Here is a 21,367-nt window from a genome sequence, read left to right as displayed (position 1 = left end):
AAAAATAATATTAAGATACAGGTAAAAAAAAATCTCATATAGATGGAAAAAAAAAAAGAAGAATTCTGAAATAACAATATTGGAATTTTCATAATAATCCTGATTCATGCATGAACAGTATTTATAAGATATTCTTTATGAGATGTAGAAATGATTAAGACTTACGGTTGTTGTATAACACAGTATGGCAGGAATATTAAAGAATGCAAATGAGAATATATGAGATTTACATATTTATATAAATATATATATTTATTTATATAAATATACTCATATATTCTCGTGTGTGTGTGTGTATTCTCATTATAGTGCCAGAAAGCAAATAAAAGAAATCAACATAAACACTCACTTTATAATTTCTTTTTTGAATTTTGGACGATGCTGTCCTTCTGCTGACTTTCTTGCAGGAGATGCAGGTTTATGGCTGCAAAGCAAGAAACATTTCTGTAAGCAGTAGTATTGCACAGGCCGCTTACTGTATATGATGATCTAGATTAGTGACATACTACAAACACAATTTCAGAATTTATAACAAAGGTTATTATTTTCTATATACATACAGACACACACACACACACATATATATATATACAGCCACCTCCATCGAGTCCATACTCATCGTGGGAGGTCTATTTTAAAAACATTAATCAACAATTGTCAATACTTGTACAATATCTGTCATATTTTGCATTGAAATTACTCACTGACAAAACACACACAACTGATTCTGGCAATCTATTCCACTCATTCACCATTCTCCAAGCAAAAAATCTAGTCCTCACTCCCTTACTAACTACACTCTTACTCAACTGACATGGATGACTTCTAATTTTCCTTACATTATTTATGTACTGAAATATTTTGTCCACATCAATCCTGTATTCCCCCCTCCCCCCCCAAGCAACTTATATGTCTCTATCATACCTTCCCTTATCTACCTATCAACCAGCTTCTTTACTCACAAATCTTCAATCTCATATGGAGCATTATACAATCCTGCCACCATCTGAGTTTCTCACCTCTGAATCCATTCAACTTCATCCACATTTCCAAGAAACAGGCAACCAAATTTGTATAATCCAGATGAGGCTTTATCAAAGCATTATAAAGAGGAAAAATAGCCTTCTTATCTCTGCATGTCAGGGTATTTATCAATAACCAGAAAAACCATGAGCTGTTTTAGCCACTTTTGCAATATGCCCTCTGAATTTTAACTCCATATCCACCAACACTTCCAAATCCCTGGCTTCATGAAGTTCCTGGAGTACAGTCCCATCAATATGGTACAAAGCTGGTAATTGTTTCAATCCAAAATGCATAACCTTACACTTTGACACATTAAATTGGCATCCATTCTCCTTTACTCATACTGCCAATCTATTTAAATCATCCTGTAAAATATAATCATCTTTGTTGACTATTGCGCTATCTAATTTTGCATCATCTGCCTGCAAACAATTGAATATTTCCCTCTCAGATTATTTCTTATATCATTAATGAACAAATCAAAAAGGTTGATAATGTAATATTTCACAATAAAAAAAAATTTCTTTCAATTAAACATTACAAAGATATGAAAAATTTCTGGAAAGCCATATCAGCTATTTGTTAATAATTATTTCCTGAAGGCTTCTGTAAGCATGCTTCATCCTAAAAAAAACCATATGGTATGTCCATACACATTTATAAATCACAGCAGGATTAGAGATCATTGCATTTTCAGCTTGTACTGCCAAATGCCAGAATAAAAATGAACTATGTAACAGAAGAATACAGCAGACAAGTAACAAAAGTTCCTAGCTAAGTTTACTATAGTGAGGATTGACCATACCACAAAGAAAGTGAAGTGTACAATATGAACAGTCTGATTATCCACTGTTTGATTCACCATTGTTTTCTATGTGAAATTTTTTTTTTTCAACTTTAAATACATTTGTGATAACTATCTTTCATGCATTCCACATGTAAGACTGAATCATTAACACATTGTGTACAGACTTATACAGCCTATCTTTGCTGTTGAAATAGTTCGGGATTGTTGAAATGACCTCAAAGAAGATCATGTCACACTGTTCGATTCCATATCTTTATAATTGATGAACTGATTTAACACGTTATAATAACATATTCTAAATGAAAATGTTTCCACATATTTTGGCTGGCCTGATTGGTTAGCTTATCTGCTCTCCAACAAACAGGCTGCAAGTTTGAATCCCACTGTAAGCATGGATGTTTGCAATTGTCTTTAAGTGGAAGATGAAGTTTCTGTTCAGTGTGAGACCCCTGCCTTGATAACTGGAGGCCTGGCTTGGAAATGATTGATGTTTGGTTTCTAGAAAAGGGTTTCAGCATTATGTTAAAAAAACCAAAAAAAAATAAAAACAAAAAATAAATCCTTATCCTACCCATAGTATTATATAAAACACATTCAATCAATATGTTTCTAAGAATGTTTTTTGGAATAGCTGTCTTCTGAGTGTACAAGTGAAAGCATAACTCTAAGATACTTCAGCACTGATTGAAAAATCTCCCAAAAGGAAGCCATCTACTATGACCTACACAAGACCAGGGAGGAAGCAAGCGATCAATTTACAAAGGGTAGGAGGTATATCATAAGATAATAGCTTGGTAAGAAGGCCAGGATGCTAGACTCAATCATTTAATGCCTTGGAAAAATCAACAGCAACCACTTGTGTTGCTTGCACCCAAAGATGAATAAGAGTGAGCTAGAAGATCTGTTGTGGAGTGAGAATGGCAAAATCCATACTTGTGATCAACAATAATGCTGAGTCTCCAAGTAGTAAAGAAGCTGGTTGTTGATGACTTTTTACATTATTTTCAAGAGTACTGAAGTCAAAGCAATATGGTAACAAGTTTGATAACCAGAGTAGTAACTAGAGCACACAGATTCTGCTCCTCCGAAGGTTCTTTAAACCAAGAATTGGAAATAATCAAAAATACAACCACACAAAATGGATACAATCCAAAAACAACACAAAAAATCATCAGTCACTTCCCCACACATCAACCTAGACAGGAATAAACCCGTAGGATTCTCATACCATATGTCAAAGGCATCTCTGAACGTCTTTCAAAAATTATGAAGAAATATAAATTGGCTGCTACCTACAAACCAATCAACCAAATCCACAATTCGTTACCTTCTCCTAAAGACAAACTTTCACCTCTTATGAGACCTGGTGTGTACGAGGTCCCATGCTCCTGTAAATTGTCCTACTACGGACAGACAGGTAGATTCATCAACAAACGCATTTCGGAACATCAAGACCATATCCGTCTCATCAAACCGCAGAAATCTGGCCTCACACAACACGGAACTGAAAACCCAAACCATAGGATCCATTGGAAGAAAACCAAACTTCTACATATGAAGATAGATCTTCATATAAACATTAACATTTATATAAAGAAAGTGCTGAAGCCCTATGTCACAGACCCAATTTGAACCATAATGACGTTCTTACTATCCCTAAAAGTCTGGGAAATTGTCATCCTTAATTGTGTAAAATAATTTTATATGTTCTCATTTTAATGTAATCTTTTTTTTTCCCCCCCAGATATATTTTAATTTAATTCTATATCACGCTACTGCACGCATAGAGAGATTCCATTGTAAGCATGCGCCCTAACTGTATGTAATTCCTAGTATTGTTTGAATTAAATGTATTGAAGATGTCCTATGATACTTAGGACGAAATATTTACTTATTAAAAATCTTATTACCGTGGTTACGTGTGTGTGTGTTTAGTCGTTAGTCAACAAGTTTGCTGGTTGACATTTATCTCCCCGGGAAGAATGCATAATGGCTTGCTTTGCTGTTGGATAGATGCCAGATGAGTATGACAGGTTGTAGAGCTAATACAAGATGGTGTTAATTCTGAAGCATAAGCTTTTTGTACACTGGAACATTATCAGGGTGAAAAGATTAGTATCAATGTTGTTACTGAGTATTTTTCTGATATCTTTCTAAGAAAAGATGAGAGTAAAGTAGTGGGTAGCTTGTGGAATAATAACAGGAGAAGATTTGCCTTGGTTGTCTAAACAAGCGTTGGAGGAAAAGACTGATGCTAATAAGTCTGCATTATCTTAAGCAGATTACCATTGCACCATTAGGATGCGAGAAAGGAGGAGGATGCAACTTCTACCTTTCCATGCTAACATGGAATGGTAGAAGTTGCATCGAATAGACATAAAAAGAGATCAGAAGGTAAGCATGTGTTTGACCCTTATAAAGTCTGTTTTGAATTTGTTTATAATCTATATTCTTTCTAAGTCTTCTCATGAGTTTGTTGGCTACAGGCAAACCTAGCTTAACACAATTAATTAATCCATCAATTAATGCCTCCAAGCAAATGCAATAAACCATAGGAATAATATTAATTCTTCCATCAGTTAGCGTAAATTTGAAAAAAAAAAATTACAGTATAAGCTATATTAGAGGATAAAATCATCAAAGCTCATAAAAATCAATAGCTTAAATTTTTATTTAATGTCTAAACATTTGATTGAGCTACTTTTTTACAAAAAAATTTTTACCAAGTAAAGATGTTTGAATTGTGCTTGTAAATCTTGTCATGCAATTTGTGATAGCTGGCGAACGCTTTATCAAGATTTTGGCAGACTTCAAAGCTTCGTTCTTCATCAGGATCAGCATCAAACAAAATTTCCTTAGCATGTTCAATGTGATTGAAAACTAGCAAGTTCTTTCACAGTTAGCTTCTTAGTCATAAAATTCTCTTCTTGTTAGCATTCATTATCTTCTTCTTCATATGCATGCTGTTCTTCTAGCTGAAGGAGATCATGCTCGCTTAACTGTTCAGAATTGGAATCGAGCAAGTTTCTCACATCTTTATTATCCAGTTCATTAAATCCAAGTTCTTTTCCAATTGTGATTTCTTCAAAATATTAGATCTTGGATTTCACGCATGATAAACTAACATAGGCTTGAGTTTAAAGTCGACTTACGCTCCTAATAAGAGGGTATCTTTAGATATTTTATATTCTGGTTGAGATGCTTCAGTTTTAGCAAGGAAAGTTTTTGTTGGCATACGCTTCCAGAAGAGACCAATTTTGTCGTTGAATATTTGCCGATCGTCATAATTACCCTATTGAATTACCTTTGCAATTCTTCATAAAACTTGGCCACAGAATCTTTATCAGCACCAGCAGATTCCCCAGTTATTCTTATTTTATGCAGTCCAGTTCGATTTTTAAAACGGTCAAATCATCCTAAACTCGCAGTAAAGCTTTCACATTCCTCTTGAAATTTGGTCTCTTTCAATGAGGTAAAAATATAGAGAGCTTTTGCCTTAATATTCCCTGTACTAAGAGGTATTCTTTTTTTTGGTTATAATCCTCACCAGAGTGATAGAAGACGTTCCATCTCGATCAGTAAATGGCTTCTATTTCAGGTGATCTGCATGCTTAAAGAAGCAGTACAACTTTTCCTTGTTCTTTGTATTCTTTGCTCTTATTTAATATAGTCCAAACTGTAGACTCACTCTATCTCAGGTCTCGCACAATCACCGTATCACTAGGTACTACTTTCATGTCTCTTAATGACTTCCAGCTTTTCTGCTTGCTGCAGATTGGCGACAAAAAATTTCGCATAACATCAAAAAATCGCGTCAACTGATTAATCACTCGCATAAAGCGGGAAATGGTATCATTTCACTCAGTTGAGCTAACTGATTATCATGCATATTGAATTCGCATTAACGGGGTTTTCCTGTACTTACAACCATAACTTTCCTGCATTTTTCTACAGTATGTATACTCTGATGATACATGCTGATTTACTTGGCAGGAAATTGCTATATATGCAAATTTTTTCTTTTCCGACTTCCTTGTGTCTCAGAGGTAGACCCCCCCCAATCACTTTTCGATATATGTCAGTCAGCCACGCTCTTATCCATGGTTATATTTCATAACTCAATCCCATATTCTCCAATTTACGCAACAGACTTCCATGCTGTCCTCTCAAAAGCCTTAACAAAGTTCATAAGTATCCATTTCTGTTGTCTAACCGAAGAGTAACATTACTACAAAATGGAGCAGGTTGTTCAAATATAACCTTCCCTTAGTAAACTCATGTTCTTCATTGGTATAGATGCTCTATCAACCCATTTCTGTATGTAAGCTCTTACCAACTTTTCCAAAATCTTTACCACCACTCCAGATATTGATAGGGTGAAGAGTTAGACACATCAGTCTTGTGCAATGGGATTATCATACATTTATTTCAGGCACAATCTTTAGTGAATATGGCAAATTAAATATGGAAATAGACAACAGAATTAGCAAAGCTGGCAGGGTAGGAAGTCAAGTGTATTAATTCATATGGAATAAGAGAGAAATTAACTGAAACACTAAACTAGCTAGCTGTATGTAAGACAGTGCTCAAGCCAATTACAACTTACAGATTTAATAGCTAGGTAGAAATAAAATACTTGATCAAAGACTGGAGGCTACAGATATGAGTTTTGAGAAAGATTAGGGGAGTGAACAGATGGCATCAATGGCAGTATCGTGTTAAAAATGAAGATATTAGGAAAGAACTTGATGTTAACATTCAGGAATGTGTGAATACAGTTAATCTGAGATAGTATTGTCATTTATAACAGAATCAGAAGTAGAAGGATAGCAAAACAAGTGTTTGCCAGAATGGCAGGAAAATGCCATTCTGGCAAAGAGCTGATAATATTGGAGTCTTGACAGATAACAGATTAATTTGCAGGAAAATTGTTAATAGGAAGTTAGTATTGATCTTTCTGACAAAAGATGGCATCTTGATTGGCCAAGTGAATATTGCACCTACTCTTTAAATTTGAATTCCAGGGTGGATGGGGATGTTTACGAATATTTTTAAGGAGTAAATGAATTTCACTGCTCAGTGTGAATCATCATCTTGCTTATTGGAGGCCTGAAGAAACTTGAAAATATTCTATGTTTTGGTCTCTAGAGAAGAATTTCTGAATTATCTAACTCTTACCCATCCACAGTCTACACTAATAACCTTTCCATGCATGGGTTTCGCATTAAAAAAATAAATAAAACAACAGTAGTAAGCCCCTGGAAAGGACAAGCAGAAATAACAGAGCCCCCACCCCCTTTTTTTTTTGATGTTGAGCTCATATACGAGAAGGTTGGTTAATCAACTTATAGTACATTAGTACTGTGTAAGGGTATTGGATTGGGAAAGGAGACATGTTTATATTTGATTTAAAAGCCTGTATACTGTATTCCTTGAAAAACATCAGGGAGAATACTGTTCCACAATACAGCAGTAGCAGGGATGAAAGAGGAGGAAACGAAACTTATTCTTTGGATTTCAATGTGTACTGTGAAGGGATGTTGGATGGCAGCTGCACATGTTCCAACAGATAGTACTGAGTGGGGGAATTATTGATGCTATTTCAGAAAGAGGTGAACATCTGCCATGGAAATATTTATAGAATACACACACTGCAGAAACCAAATGCCTGTGCTAAAGTCGGAGGAGTGAGTTGATAAGAGATGGGTTATTAATCAATCAGTCTAATTGCAGTCGTCTGTATTGAGTCAAGCATTTTAAGGGAGCTCTTAGGGCCAACTCCAAATGTAAGAGCAGTATTCAATAGCTGGGCAGATTAGTGATTTGCATAAGGTTAACAGTTGTTTAGAGGTGAAGTAATGACTTGAGCAAAAGAGAAATCCTAGTTTTTTTGAGAATGCAACTGGTTGTAACGCATTTATACCAGGAGAGGCTTGATGTCAGGATGATTCCAAGAAAGAAATCTCATTTTATCTGGAAATTTGAGTGTTGACAAAAATAATACTGGAGAAATGGTTCTTTTTGTGAGAAATAAGAGAACTGGGTTTTACTAGCATTGAAATTGATGAGGTTATCTGAACCCCATCGGAGGATACCTTGGAGATCAGAACTGAGGAAAGTGATGGCTGATGTTCTGTAGGTTGAGGTGAGTTGTGTAGAGTAAGGTTTATCAAAAGAAAGGGAGGAGTGCAATGTGCTGTCATCTGTAAAACTGTATTGGGTTGCCTTTGTGTTGTATTGGGTTGCCAGACTCAGTCAAAAGCTCTAGATATCAAGTGCAACCACTTGAGATTCACCAAACTTTTCCATTGCATTTGTCCAGAGATGGGTGATACATGAAAGTAGATCTCCTGTTAATCAGCAGCAATGGAATCCATACTGGTGGTTGTTTATACTATTTACATCATTATAATGCCAAATCACAAGACAGAATAAATGGGTGGAAAATGTTCTGTAGCAAAGAAAATTTGTATAGGGTTATCATCTGATAAAGAGAAGAGTTGACAATCATAATACAATTTGGAAGGAGAATCAACTAAAAAATACCAAGCATGGAAGGAGAATGACAACAATTATCTTGTACTCTGGTGAGCAGCAGACAGACAATTGGTGTTAGTTTTACAGGCTTTGCTAACAGCAATCTTCAGATTTTCATTCAGTTTGATCTATATAATTCAAGAAGGAAAACCAGTTAGACATTACCCAAGGCTGACGATTCTCACTTTAAGCATGAATTGCAGACAATCAAGATCCATAGATAAATAATCCATAATCAATGAGTGATACTCTTCAAGGATATGCCAAAGATACTGTGGAGACTGAGAGCCTCCACAATCTTTGAGGTAACAGCAATTAATCAGTTTTGCAGCAATGAATTTAGCTTCCCCAATCAATTGGTATATAATCACACTGTAATAATCTCTAGTGATATGTGCGGGGGGGGAGGGGGGATGTTATGGTCTGGTCTGTACTGGTGACATGTCTAAGAATATCTCCTATGGCACACTCCTTGCTAACTGATAACCAAAAACAGAGATTATGCCAGTCAGGATTCACAACACACCTTATCTACCTTTGGACACATGCCATGGAAATGTTTAGAGAAATTTGTGCTGTTACACTCTTGACATTTCCAAGACAGTAGATGGTTTTGATAATGAAGACTTCTCAGCAAATTGCCATTTAATGGTCTGTGTTATGCCTATTGTAACTGGATTGAGAGTTTTCTTTTAGATCATTCATTGCATGGTGGAAGGTGTTCCTGTTTTTTTAAATTTACTGTTAATGCAGGTGTTCCTCAGTACTCTATTATTTCACTAACCCTTTTCCTGATTCACTCACTTACCTAAAACTCTACTCACTGTTTTGATAGTGTTAGTATTCTTCAATCCTCCCATTCATACATTGGTGTCCTAAAGCTAAGGATGAATTGCATTTTTACCTGTATACGAAAAAAAAATTTTGACTACACCCAAATGTGGACATAAATTTATTGCCAGCATACTAATAAATTAACGTACGATCCTTACAGAAAATTATGTGGAGAGACATTTCAGCATAGAATATGTCCACCCTGAACTGCAATGTAGCTCTCACAACACTGTACCATGCTTAGCACCAAGTGATTCAGGAGTTTTTGAGGCAAACTGATCCTCCTCTCCTTCAGAGCAAGGATAAGGCCTTGTTTGTTTTCTGGAGAGGAAATTTGAGCAGCAATGCATTGAAAGCATGTTCTATGGGGGTCGAGATCTGGGGAGCTTGCTGGTCACTCAATTTGATTAATACCTTTGGTCTCCAGAAATATCTTCACTGCTTGTGTATGATGTGGGGTAGCATTTTCATCCATAAAAATGAATTCTTTGCCTACAGTACCACAGAACAAGTGTCTTGTCCAATTGTTATGGATACAACACCACTGAAAACCATGCTCTACGATGAGCTGTGGATAAAAGTACACAGACTACAGGCCTTTGGGAGTATAGGCCTACTTGTTGCATATGTCTTGCGCCACAGTTTGTTGAGATATTCATGTTCCTGTGATTGAATGGAGCTGACTTGTAAGCTGACCTGCCGTGGTACACCAATCATGTTTTGCTGTTATAACCAGAAATCTGTCTTCATGCTCTGTGGAAGAGAAAGGGAAACCTCTTAGCAAATGTTTGGAATACATTCCATTGGTTTGAAATGCTGCGAAGAGCCTGGGTACAATGCTATGCAAGATTCCAAATTCTCTGGCAATAACAGTAATTCTGCAGCCTTTTTCAAGCTTCCCAATAATTCTTCCCTGTGTGAAATCATCTAGATCTTTGAGATGTGATGTCTGGTATTATTACAAAACATCCAAGTTTGCTATTATATTCCTTCACAAAAAGAGCTTTCTTGAAACACAATTCACTTAGTGTAATCTTCTACCTTTTATCCCATTGAGTGCTACCACATGCCCCATTTGAGTGCAATTTGAAAATCTGAAGGTGTAGCCACTTTCTACTCGAAATCGTCAGTATTTGCCACAAGTTGATTCATCTGAATTTGCAGTTGTAATCCTTAGAAATAGTGTTTGTCCTTATATTTTGGACACCAGCGAATGAACAAACTTTGAAGTGTTCAAAGATTTAAGGTTTTCAAAGTTCAAGATCATCTACCATTAAGTGTCCTAAACATAGATCTCCATACCAACTTTTGATGGAATGATAACAAGATAGTCATATCTTTAATGCTTGCAAGCCACATTTTTGGTAAATTAATTTATTGCGTAAATTTTATAATTTATGCAATAAATTAATCAATAATGCGTTAATAATTAATTAATAATAAATAAATTAATTAAAATGCATAAAATTTATTGCAAAATATTAATTAATTTGGAATATTTCGCTGGTTTTCTACCCAGTATCTTCAAATTATAACTGTGACAAGCAGATGGGCACTAAACTATTAGAAACAATTCAAATTGCAACTGAAACAGAACTAATGTAATAACATTGAGCCTTCTAGGGGCTAGATAATTATAATAGTTAATTTGATTAAAGATGCCAATTCCAAAACATTGTATTGCAAGCAAGCAATACAATGTTTTGGGCATAAAGTATCTTCAAGACTGAGCTACTTGTATATAGTGGCTAATGACTTCACATCAACTGCCTTAGTATGTATCCCATAATGCAAAGCACACACACACCCTTTTGTATGTGTATAATGGGAAGGGCCACTACTCAGACTCAGTTTCAACCTTTATTGAGGTCTCATCAGTGGGAGTCAGACCTGGAAGAGATACCAGGTTGAAGTAATCTAGAACTCATATTTCGCATATATAAGTAGTCAAAATAACTTTTAAAAGTTAATTTGGAGAAACCAGGCTATTTCATTTCAGCATGACTGTCACTGAGAGTAAATCATAACCTTGAGTAATTACATGATTTGAGTAATGAAAACAATTTTGATAAAAAATAAAATAAGTGCAATATGTTTCTATTTTCCCAAAAGGAGAAGACAGAGCTCTTTTAGCCCCAACTCTTTTGGAAACTGGTGGGTAGCCAATGTCCACTCTTGGCCATCAACCAATGGCTGAGCCCATAGCCATTTGATGATTTTCAAGGCAGAGCCAGCAGACAATTGCTGCTGTCTTGTGATTGCCAATGCTAATACACATACTGTTGTCTGAAATAGTATGCATTCTGCAATCATTTTTTCTGATATGTGGCATTAAAAATCCAAGTTTCTAAGAGAAAAACCCTACTTGCTATGCTAGAGATTAGTTAACTTGAAAACCCACTAGACAAAAAAAAAAAAAAAAAAAAAAAAAAACACAAGTTGAAGTCAGTGACTAGAATCAAATCTTTAATGGTCTTTTCTCTATTAATATAGCATTATTTAAATATTTATTATTTTTATTAAATATTATTAAATATTTAATAAAAATAATAATAGCATTTTTAAAAATGATATCATATACCAAATCATTAATTCTTCAGATCAAGTTGTTGGATATAGGTTGTCTTAATCTCTTCTGATGACAATTCGGAAATAATTACTCCATTACAATCTGACAATGAATCATGTAGACAATGAAATAATTATTAATGTGGTTTAATGATTTTTTTTTCCTTAAGGTTATTTTTAAGACTATAAAGAGTACTTGATTTAAAAAACTGAATTTTGATTAGTATAACATTTTGATAAAATGTTATACTAGTATCAAGTAAATTTAGAAGCAACAACCAAATAACTGCTTGTTGCTTCTTCAAGGTATGTGTGATTATATACGACACACACACACAAGGTTTGTCTGGGAAATTCCCAAACTTTTTAAACAAAAATTTTCCTGTCTAAATTAGAAGCTATTCGGCCTTGTCGCCTTTTTTCCCTCCAAGCATCAGGCTTTTTTTTTTTTTTTTTTCTGATAGCCTCACAAACATGTTGCATTACCTCAAGATAATACCCCTTGTTCATTGTCATGCCTTGTGGAAGAAATTCATGGTGAACAATGTCCTCAGAATAAAAAAACTGAGATCATCACTATGGCGTATGGCCACACTTGTCTCGCTTTTTTGGGTTGTGGTGTCCCTTTTGACATCCACTGTGATGACTGACCTTTTGTTTTGATGTCATAGCCATAAACCTACATCTCATTTCTTGTAATGATGTTTTTTAAAAAGTTTTCATCCTCATAAACTAGACTGAAAAGCTCTTGGCTCATATCAACTCAAATTTGTTTTTGATCGTTAGTCAAAAGCCAAGGCACAAATTTGGCTACAATGCTATGCATGCTTAAATTTTGCATAAGAATCTCATGACAGACAGTTTTTGAGATGTTTACTTTTGCAGCTGTTTACTCATGAACAGTTAAACGGATGACTTCACAAACTTTTGCAAAATTTTCTCAATTTTTGATGAGTCGTTCTGAACAGGGATCATCATTGACTGAAGTTCAGCCATCTTTGAAATATCTCCACCACTCTTATGTTTGAGTCTGGCCTAAAATCTCATTCCCATATGCTGTTTTTAATATTTCAAATGTCTCCATGAAAGATTTTCTCAATTTGATTCAAAACTTAATACAAATTCGTTGATCATGAAAATTGCTCATTTTAAACACAACAGAAAATCACTAGATGCACCAAGCACATGCTGACACAAATAGATGCAGTACAATGACTAAGCAAAATATCACATTGTGGCTTTCGCTAAGTTAGTTCCCAGATTGCAGCATATGAAGAATGCAGCTAGTAGTGCTTGTCAGCTTAATAATTCAAAAGTTTGGAAATTTAACATATATATATATATGTTACACACACACACACATCAGTGAATATAGACAGAAATAATGAAAACATAGACTGTATCTTAAATGGAGAACTTATAGAACAAGTAAGACATTTCAGCTATTTAGTTTTGAGTGAAACAGCAAATTAAATATGGAAATGAACAACAGAATTAGCAAAGATGGTATGGTAGGAAGTCAACTGAATAAATTTATATGGAATAAGAGAGAAATTAGTCAAAAAACTAAACCAGTATTCAAAGTAATTTTAACTTATTGATCTGAAAGCTGGGGTTAGAAATAAAACACTTGATCAAAGACTGGAGACCACAGATATGAGATTCTGAGAAAGATTAGGGGACTGAACAGAAGGCATCAATGGCAGTATCATATTAAAAATGAGGATATTAGGAAAGACATGACATTGTTAGCAGTGCTAATTTCAGATGGTATGGTCACTTAAACAGAACAGGAAAGGAAAGGTTAGCAAAACAAATGTTCTTTGCCAGGATTGCAGAAAAAAGACCAAGATCTAGGTGGACTGATACAGCAAAAAGTGCCTTAGAACACAGAATTATAAGATCTGATATTATTAACACCAGACCTCCATGGAGTCAAAAGACTCATCTGGGAGATACACACTGTTACAAAGACCATCAAGCCATACTTTAAACTCATTCAATATTATCTGCATTCACCACAATGTCAGATAATGAATTCTACTCACTAACCACTCTCCAATCTGCTCCTAATGATCATTTTCACACCCTTCTTATGCAGCTTCCAGGCATGGACCCTTGTTCTATTCCCCTCTCCCTATGAAAAACTTCTTCCACATCAATCCAGAAACAACTCTTTACAACTTAAAAGTCTTCATTCATATCCCTTCTATTTACAAGGCTTGCAAACTGCATCTGTTCCTTCAATGTCTTCATAACACAGATCCCAAACAACTAGTTACCACCTTAATCAGTCTTCTCTGGATTCTTTCTAAAATATTTTCATCACCATGAAAACCAGGGGATCAAATCTGTGCACACAATAATCCACATGACACCTGATCAAGGCCTTATACTGTACAATGGAATGTGAATATCTTTATTTCTGCATATTATGATCTGATCCTCTACATCTTGCCATAATATGAGGTGATAACTTCACAACTTATTATTAGCAAAGCTAATAATAATGGCAAATATCTGTTGGATTTCTGCTCAGGACATGGACTGGTTATTACTAACACCATGTTCAAACATAAAAATGTGCACAAATTTACATGGAGAGAAGAGGCAAGGAATAAGAAAAGTCTCATCGACTATGTTATTGTTGATAGTGATGTTTTCTCCCTGGTGCAGGACACCAGAGTGCAGAGGATTTGAAATTGGAAGTGATCACTATTTAGTCTTGAGCAGGATAAAATTGAATTTCATATTGAAAAGAATAACATGTAAGAAAGTTTTAAAGCGAATAAAAGTTGAGCAGCTCTCAGATGTGAACTGTAGACTAAAATACACAAAGATCATTGAAGAAAAAATGAAAGAGTTTGAGAACAGGAATCAAACCTTGGAGAATCAGTGGCAAACTCTGAAGAAAACATTGATTGATTCTGCCAGAGAGGCAGGTGGTGAGGTTGTCTGTAAGGATAAAAAAATCAGAACTCCATGGTGGACACAGGAAGTTAAAGAGGCAGTGAAGGAAAAGAAGAAAGCATATCAAAAGTTCCTGTCAAATAAGTCAGCTAGTGCTCTTAGAGAATATAGAGACAAATGCAAGAATGCTAAACACTGTGTAAAACTAGCTAAACAAAAGTTATGGGAGGACTTTGATAAGAATATAGAAAATAAATATCAAGAAGGTGGCAAAATATTCTGGAGGTTGTTGAAGAAGCTTAGGAATGGAGGAAAGAGTGCTATAAAAGGAATTAGAGATGATAAAGGTGACATGAAAACGGGAGAAAAAGATATCCTTGAAGTATGCAGTAATTACTTTGAAAAACTGCTAAATGAAACAAGCAGTGATGACAGCACAGTGGTAAAAAAACACTGACCAGGCATGCAGTCAGGAATACATATCCATACTTGAAGTAGAAAAAGCCATCAAAGGCTTGAAATGTGGAAAGGCAGCAGGAGTAGATGATATTCGACCAGAAATGCTGAAGTATGGTGGTATAAAAGAGTCTTACAGTGGCTGCACTGCATAGTTCAGAAAGCCTGGACAGAGGGACGAATTCCCGATGATTGGAGTAGAGCTCTCATAGTACCCATATATAAAAAGGGAAATAAAACTGAATGTGAGAATTACAGAGGTATTTCCCTACTGAGTGTTCCAGGCAAGATCTATGCAAGTATACTTGAGAAACGGTTGAGAAGAATTGTGGAAGAAAAGCTTGGTGAAGAACAAGCTGGATTCAGGCCAAATAGAGGCTGTCAGGATCAGATCTTCACTTTACGACAAATAGTCGAGAAAGCATGGGAATATAACAAAGATCTGTATTTAAGTTTTGTCGATTTGGAAAAGGCATATGACAAGGTGCCAAGAGAGAAGCTATTCAATATGCTACAGTTATATGGCGTGAATGGGGCATTATATCAAACAATACTTAGTCTTTATTGGAGTTGTAAGTCAGCAGTTAGAATTGAAGGAAGTACAGTAAGATGGTTTATTGTTAAATCTGGTGTGAGACAAGGATGTACATTATCCCCTCTGTTATTCATTATCTATATGGATCACATTATGAAGGAAAGTGGTATTAAACATGATATCAAAATTGGAGATGTTAATGTCAGCTCTTTGCTTTATGCGGATGATGTTATACTTCTAAATAAATCCGCTACAAGTCTGCAAGATTCTCTGACTAAATTGAATAGCTGTTGTAATAGATATGGTATGAAGGTCAGCAATAAAAAGACAAAGACAATGAAAATAGGCAGAATCATTGAAAATGTCAACTGTGTTGTGAATGGAGAACCTGTGGAACAAGTAAAACATTTCAGCTATTTAGGCACGATTTTTACTGAAGATGGTTAAATTAAATATAGAAATAGACAACAGAATCAACAAAGCTGGTATAGTGGGAAGTCAATTGAATAAATTCATATGGAATAAGAGAGAAATTAGTCGGAACACTAAATTAGCTGTATACAAGACAGTGTTCAAACCAGTTTTAACTTATGGATCTGAGAGCTGGGTCAGAAGTAAAACACTTGACCAAAGACTAGAGACCACAGATATGAGAGTCCTGAGAAAGATTATAGGCATGAACAGATGGCATCAATTGCAATATCATATTAAAAAAGAGGATATTAGGAAAGAACTTGACATTGTCAGCATCCAGGAATGCGTTAGCAGAGCTAATCTCAGGTGGTATGGTCACTTAAACAGAATGAGCGAGGAAAGATTAGCAAAACAAGTGTTTTCTGCCAGGTTGGCAGCAAAACGACCCTGAGGAAGACCAAGATATAGGTGGATTGATACGGTACAAAGTGCCTTAGACGATAGAAATATAAGATCTGATAATGTTGGAGTCTTGACAAGTAACAGACTGATTTGGAGGAAAATTGTAGATAGGAAATTAATAATGATGTAATTTTTTTCATGTAGTTCTATCATATCCTGTACACCCCTTGAGGGTACATGGCAGGAATTTGATGATGATGAACTTCACAACTTGTGCAATGTGACCACTGAACTTCAGATCCTTGTCCACCACTATTTCAAGATTTCTTGTCTCCAAAACTTCCCTACCAAGTGTTCGTATTCCATGTTGACCACCGAATTTCAGAATCTTACACTTTGCAACATTGAACTGACAGTTCCATGCTGTTGTTCACTCATACAATCTATTCTAATCCTGCTATAAGGCCACAACACCTGCTTGATTTCTCAATTACATTTTGCATCATCTGCAAACAGTTGTATATCACCCATTACACCTATTCCAATATCATTAATATACAATAATATGGGAGTCTTGACAGATAACAGATTAATCTGGAGGAAAGTTGTTGATAGGAAGTTAGTAATGATGTAACTTTTTTTCATATTGTGCTATCATAATATCCTGTACATCCTCTGAGAGTATACATCAGGAATTTTAGATTGTATATTATATATATCATATTATCTATGCAGTTTTTCATGGATGCGTGCGCACACACACACACACACACACACATAGATATATAGAAACAGAATAGAATGAATAAAGCCATTCTCAAATAAACAGTTACCAATGAAAATATGGGAGGGATGAAAAAGAGGCACAAGACAAGCACAGAATGTGTATCATCAAAGACAGGATAATTGTTGGAAAAGTTAAAGTTGCACACATGTTAAGAAGTCATATAGAGTAATAATATATGACAAACTAAAAACTCCATCTTCTAGAAAGAGAATAGTATGAATAAAGCAATTATCAGATGATAATTGCTTTATTCAAGGCAGGCATAGAACCTGCATCATTAGAGACTATAGATTAGGGGTTCCCAACCCTATGCCTGCGGGCACCATGGTGCCCATCGACCAATTTGTGTGTGCCCACCACTGTTCAACCGTGTGCCGTATAGTTTGAAATAATCACGCAACAATTCATGGCATGCTATATGACGCATGCGTTAATGACACATGATGAGTATTAAACGCATACAATGTAAAGTATACGAGCATTCGAAGTTGTTCATTCCAGTTTAAGAACTTGAATATCATCACATTCTCCTAATTATGAAGAACTGGCCAATGAAATGCAATGACAAACATCACACTAACTTACATATATATATATATATATATATATTTAAATTTTTATATAATGTAAACTTTTAAGTAATAAAACATTTGATTATGATGTAAACTTTGTATGTATTCTGTGTATGTATTTTATGCTCTGAAGATGCTGGTTATAATACCAGCGAAATATCAGCATCAAGTTAATAAATTAATTATTTACTTAGTTTCTGTGTTCTATTATACTGTTAAAATAATAAACAACATGTTCGACGAACACACAAGTCTGTCCACACGTTTTTGTATGTATTCATTTAACAAAAGAATTTAAAAAAATTGCTTGAAAAAATAGATGGTGCCCATCACCCTACCGGTATTTTAGAATGTGCTCTAGGAAACAAAAAGGTTGGGAACCCCTGCTACAGATAATTGTTGGAAAAGTTCAAGTTGAGTGTGTGTGTTAAGAAATCATACATAGTAATAATATATGAGTAACTAAAAATTCAATTTTTTTTTAATCAAGTGGCTATTGGCATTAAGCTTATGGTAATTGATGAATTTATTAATGTGTTTGCAAAATATTAAATAACCTCATTCCTCACTGCAATTCCAAATGTGTAAATGCAGATAATTCAACAACTCACTAATGCCCAATATTTCACTCCTAGAAGAATAATACTACTCTACCCAGAAGCACAAAAGTACCAAACAGTACTACTTTGTCATGACATCACTCTCCTTGTTAACAGATGAAAATGTTTTAAACATGAGCTTCCTATTACATCACATGCAGAAGTAACTGCTGCAGTGCACAGTTTATTTCAAGTGGGATTGTTTACTTTAGCACAATATAGAAATTAATATATATATATATATATATATATCAGCTAATCACAATAATATCTCTTAATACACAAGGAATGCTAATTATGAAAAAGAACAAATTAATTTTGTAATGCAATAAAAAGGTTAAACAACAACAGTCAGAGGAAGAGAAGATATATAAAACACAGCAGTGCACTGCAACGATAATGCATTTTAAAAACACTGGCATTTTTGAAAAGTAACTGTCCTTAGGAGATCTTAGTGTGCTTTGAAACTTTTACAATGGCCTCACTAGCTTTAATGCTTGAACCTTGTAGCAGCAAAGTGACTCACCTAGAAAAATCATGCATCTTTGTATCGTCTTTGTCGGAACGTGGTGGTTTCTCTGCATGTCTCATCTCATCTTATTTCACTCTGTGTATAAGAATGTGAATGGATTGTTTAGAAAAACTATTTTAAATTAGCTGTCTGTTTAGAAGGTTGAATTTTTGTAATTTCTTTCAAACAATGCCAAACTTTTCAACTAGGATGGTGAAAGGAAATTATATGAAGTTATTGAAGTTGAAAGGTTTTTTTCACTTTGTTATACTATAAATTAAAGATGCCAAGAAATTATAAATTATATTCTGTTTCATTCTTTATCCAAGTTTGCATAGCAAAGTTTGTATGTGAAGTATCTTTACAATTGGGCTACTCTTGTATATAGGGGCTAATGACTTCACATCAATTGCCTTAGTATCCCCATAATGCAAGGCACATATCCTTATGGACATGTATAATGCTATGCATTATTGAAAGGGCCACTACCAGATAAGTTCCATGCAAATTTGCTTATACTTGGATAAAGGATGAAACCAAAAATATAATTGGCATCTTTAATTCCTTGTCCAGTGCAAGTGGAATTTCTATAAACACTTAATAAGATGGTACCTTCTATTGTTTTGTTAATCCTGAAATCCAAGAAGGGATACTGATTACTCTTTTCAATTTGAATGGTGAACATGATTTCTGATGACAACCATTCAGGAAAGATAAGATTCTTCTAGGCCAATGTAATTAATAGTACATCTTAATAGTACGTCTTTTTTGTGTAATGAGAATCAAATTTCTTTTCTCAATGTAATAATAAATGAGAACCTAATGGATCACTTTCTGTCTACTGAAAACCAACATTTACAGGATGCTATATTCATAATACATCTGCTCCCCCCCCCATCTCAAAAGTATGGCATTGTAAAATCCTTAGTGTGTAGAGCACAAAATTTGTTTTTGTGCTCTACACACTAAGGATTTTACAATTTTAAGGATTTTACAACTAAGGAGTTTCCAGTTCCTCAAACAGGAACTGGAAACCATCAAACAGGTTTACTAAATAGCTACAACCTAAAAACAATAACAGTCTCTTATACCTTATATCAGTCATTTCTGAAAAATTATGAACAAATACAAACTAATCACTACCTTCAAGCCAATCAACCAAATGGTTATCCTCTCAAAAAACAAACTTACACTGATGACGATGATACCCAGTATATACCAAGTACCATATTTATGCAACTTATCTTACTATGAACAAACAAGAAGATCAGTTGAAAAACTTATTTCTGAATATCAAGACCACATGCATCTTATCAAACTTCATAAATCTACCCTGAAATTGAAAACAACCATAGGATCCAATGGGATAACATTACACTACTGCACAGATTTATGTATAAATATGAACATTTATTCAAAGGAGGTGCTGAAGCTCTATTTCAGTAACCAAACTTTGATGATGATACCCAGTCTATACCAAGTACCATGTTTGTGCAACTTATCTTACTATGAACAAACAGGAAGATCAGTTGAAAAACTTATTTCTCATGATGATTGCCTTTTCAAACCTAAAGTCTGGGAAGCTGTAATCCTTAACTGCACTAAACAGGTTGTGGTTTAATTAAACTTCAGTTAATTTTATCTCTAATACACAACTGGACGTATAGATGGATTTTAATGTAATACATGCACTCTACTGTTTCTTTGTTCAAATTCCTCACTGTTGTTTGTTGTTTACAATGATGATGTCTTACAATACACAAGATGAAATGTTTTATATGTAAAATTATTTATTGTATACATATTTGTATAATAAATAATATTTTACTGTGGTATACAAAGGATTTTATAGTTATTAGCAATCTTGTCTCTGTTAATTGTTCTCTGGCCAAGTTGCTTATATGCAGGGTGAAAAACCAAAGTTTCTAGGAGGGAAAAACTCCAGTATCTCCATATGAGATCAGCTAATTCACATTCAGTGAAAAAAAAAGTCCACATAAAGTTCAAATTTCATATGAAACTTTCATAATTTCTGCATTCGGCTTTGAAATGATGCTGGATTTAATATCCACTTGATTTATATATAGTCCATATAAAGATTTCCAGTGTTATGAAGAGAACTGAACTTGGGTCTTTTCCAATCAAGGAAGAACTGTCTTGTTGTTCTTCCAAACTGTGCTATCAAGGTTATGATGATATCATGTCTAATCAGTGAAAAACATGTTATAATTTGTTCAATAATAACTTCAACAAGAAATCCCAGTAATTTTTATTATTCAAATCATTATTATTCATTGCAAGGCTATCAAAGAAAGGTATTCATGCTAAGAACATTCTAAAGTTAAAACAAAAAGGTTCACAAGTAATTCAACTAAATGTAACAAACTAGAAATTAAAGATACAGCTAA

At 34.5% G+C, this 21,367-nt stretch overlaps 1 protein-coding gene across 1 annotated transcript in view; it reads right to left on the bottom strand.

Annotated features, from left to right (window-relative positions):
* Positions 1 to 21,367, bottom strand: part of LOC150103744 (uncharacterized) — a 342,969-nt gene that overhangs the window by 8,712 nt on the left and 312,890 nt on the right. The window contains exon 11 of the mRNA XM_090396790.1: positions 350 to 424. Within this exon, the coding sequence (XP_090252916.1) occupies positions 350 to 424 (75 nt within the window). The remainder of the gene's footprint in view (positions 1 to 349; positions 425 to 21,367) is intronic.

This window comes from Typopeltis vanoorti, chromosome 8 (genome assembly GCF_054136105.1).
Source record: "Typopeltis vanoorti isolate ZY-2024b chromosome 8, IOZ_Tvanoo_1.0, whole genome shotgun sequence".
NCBI lineage: Eukaryota > Metazoa > Arthropoda > Arachnida > Uropygi > Thelyphonidae > Typopeltis > Typopeltis vanoorti.
Note: the sequence above shows the minus strand (reverse complement) of the source record. Positions and strands in the feature narration are given on the sequence as shown.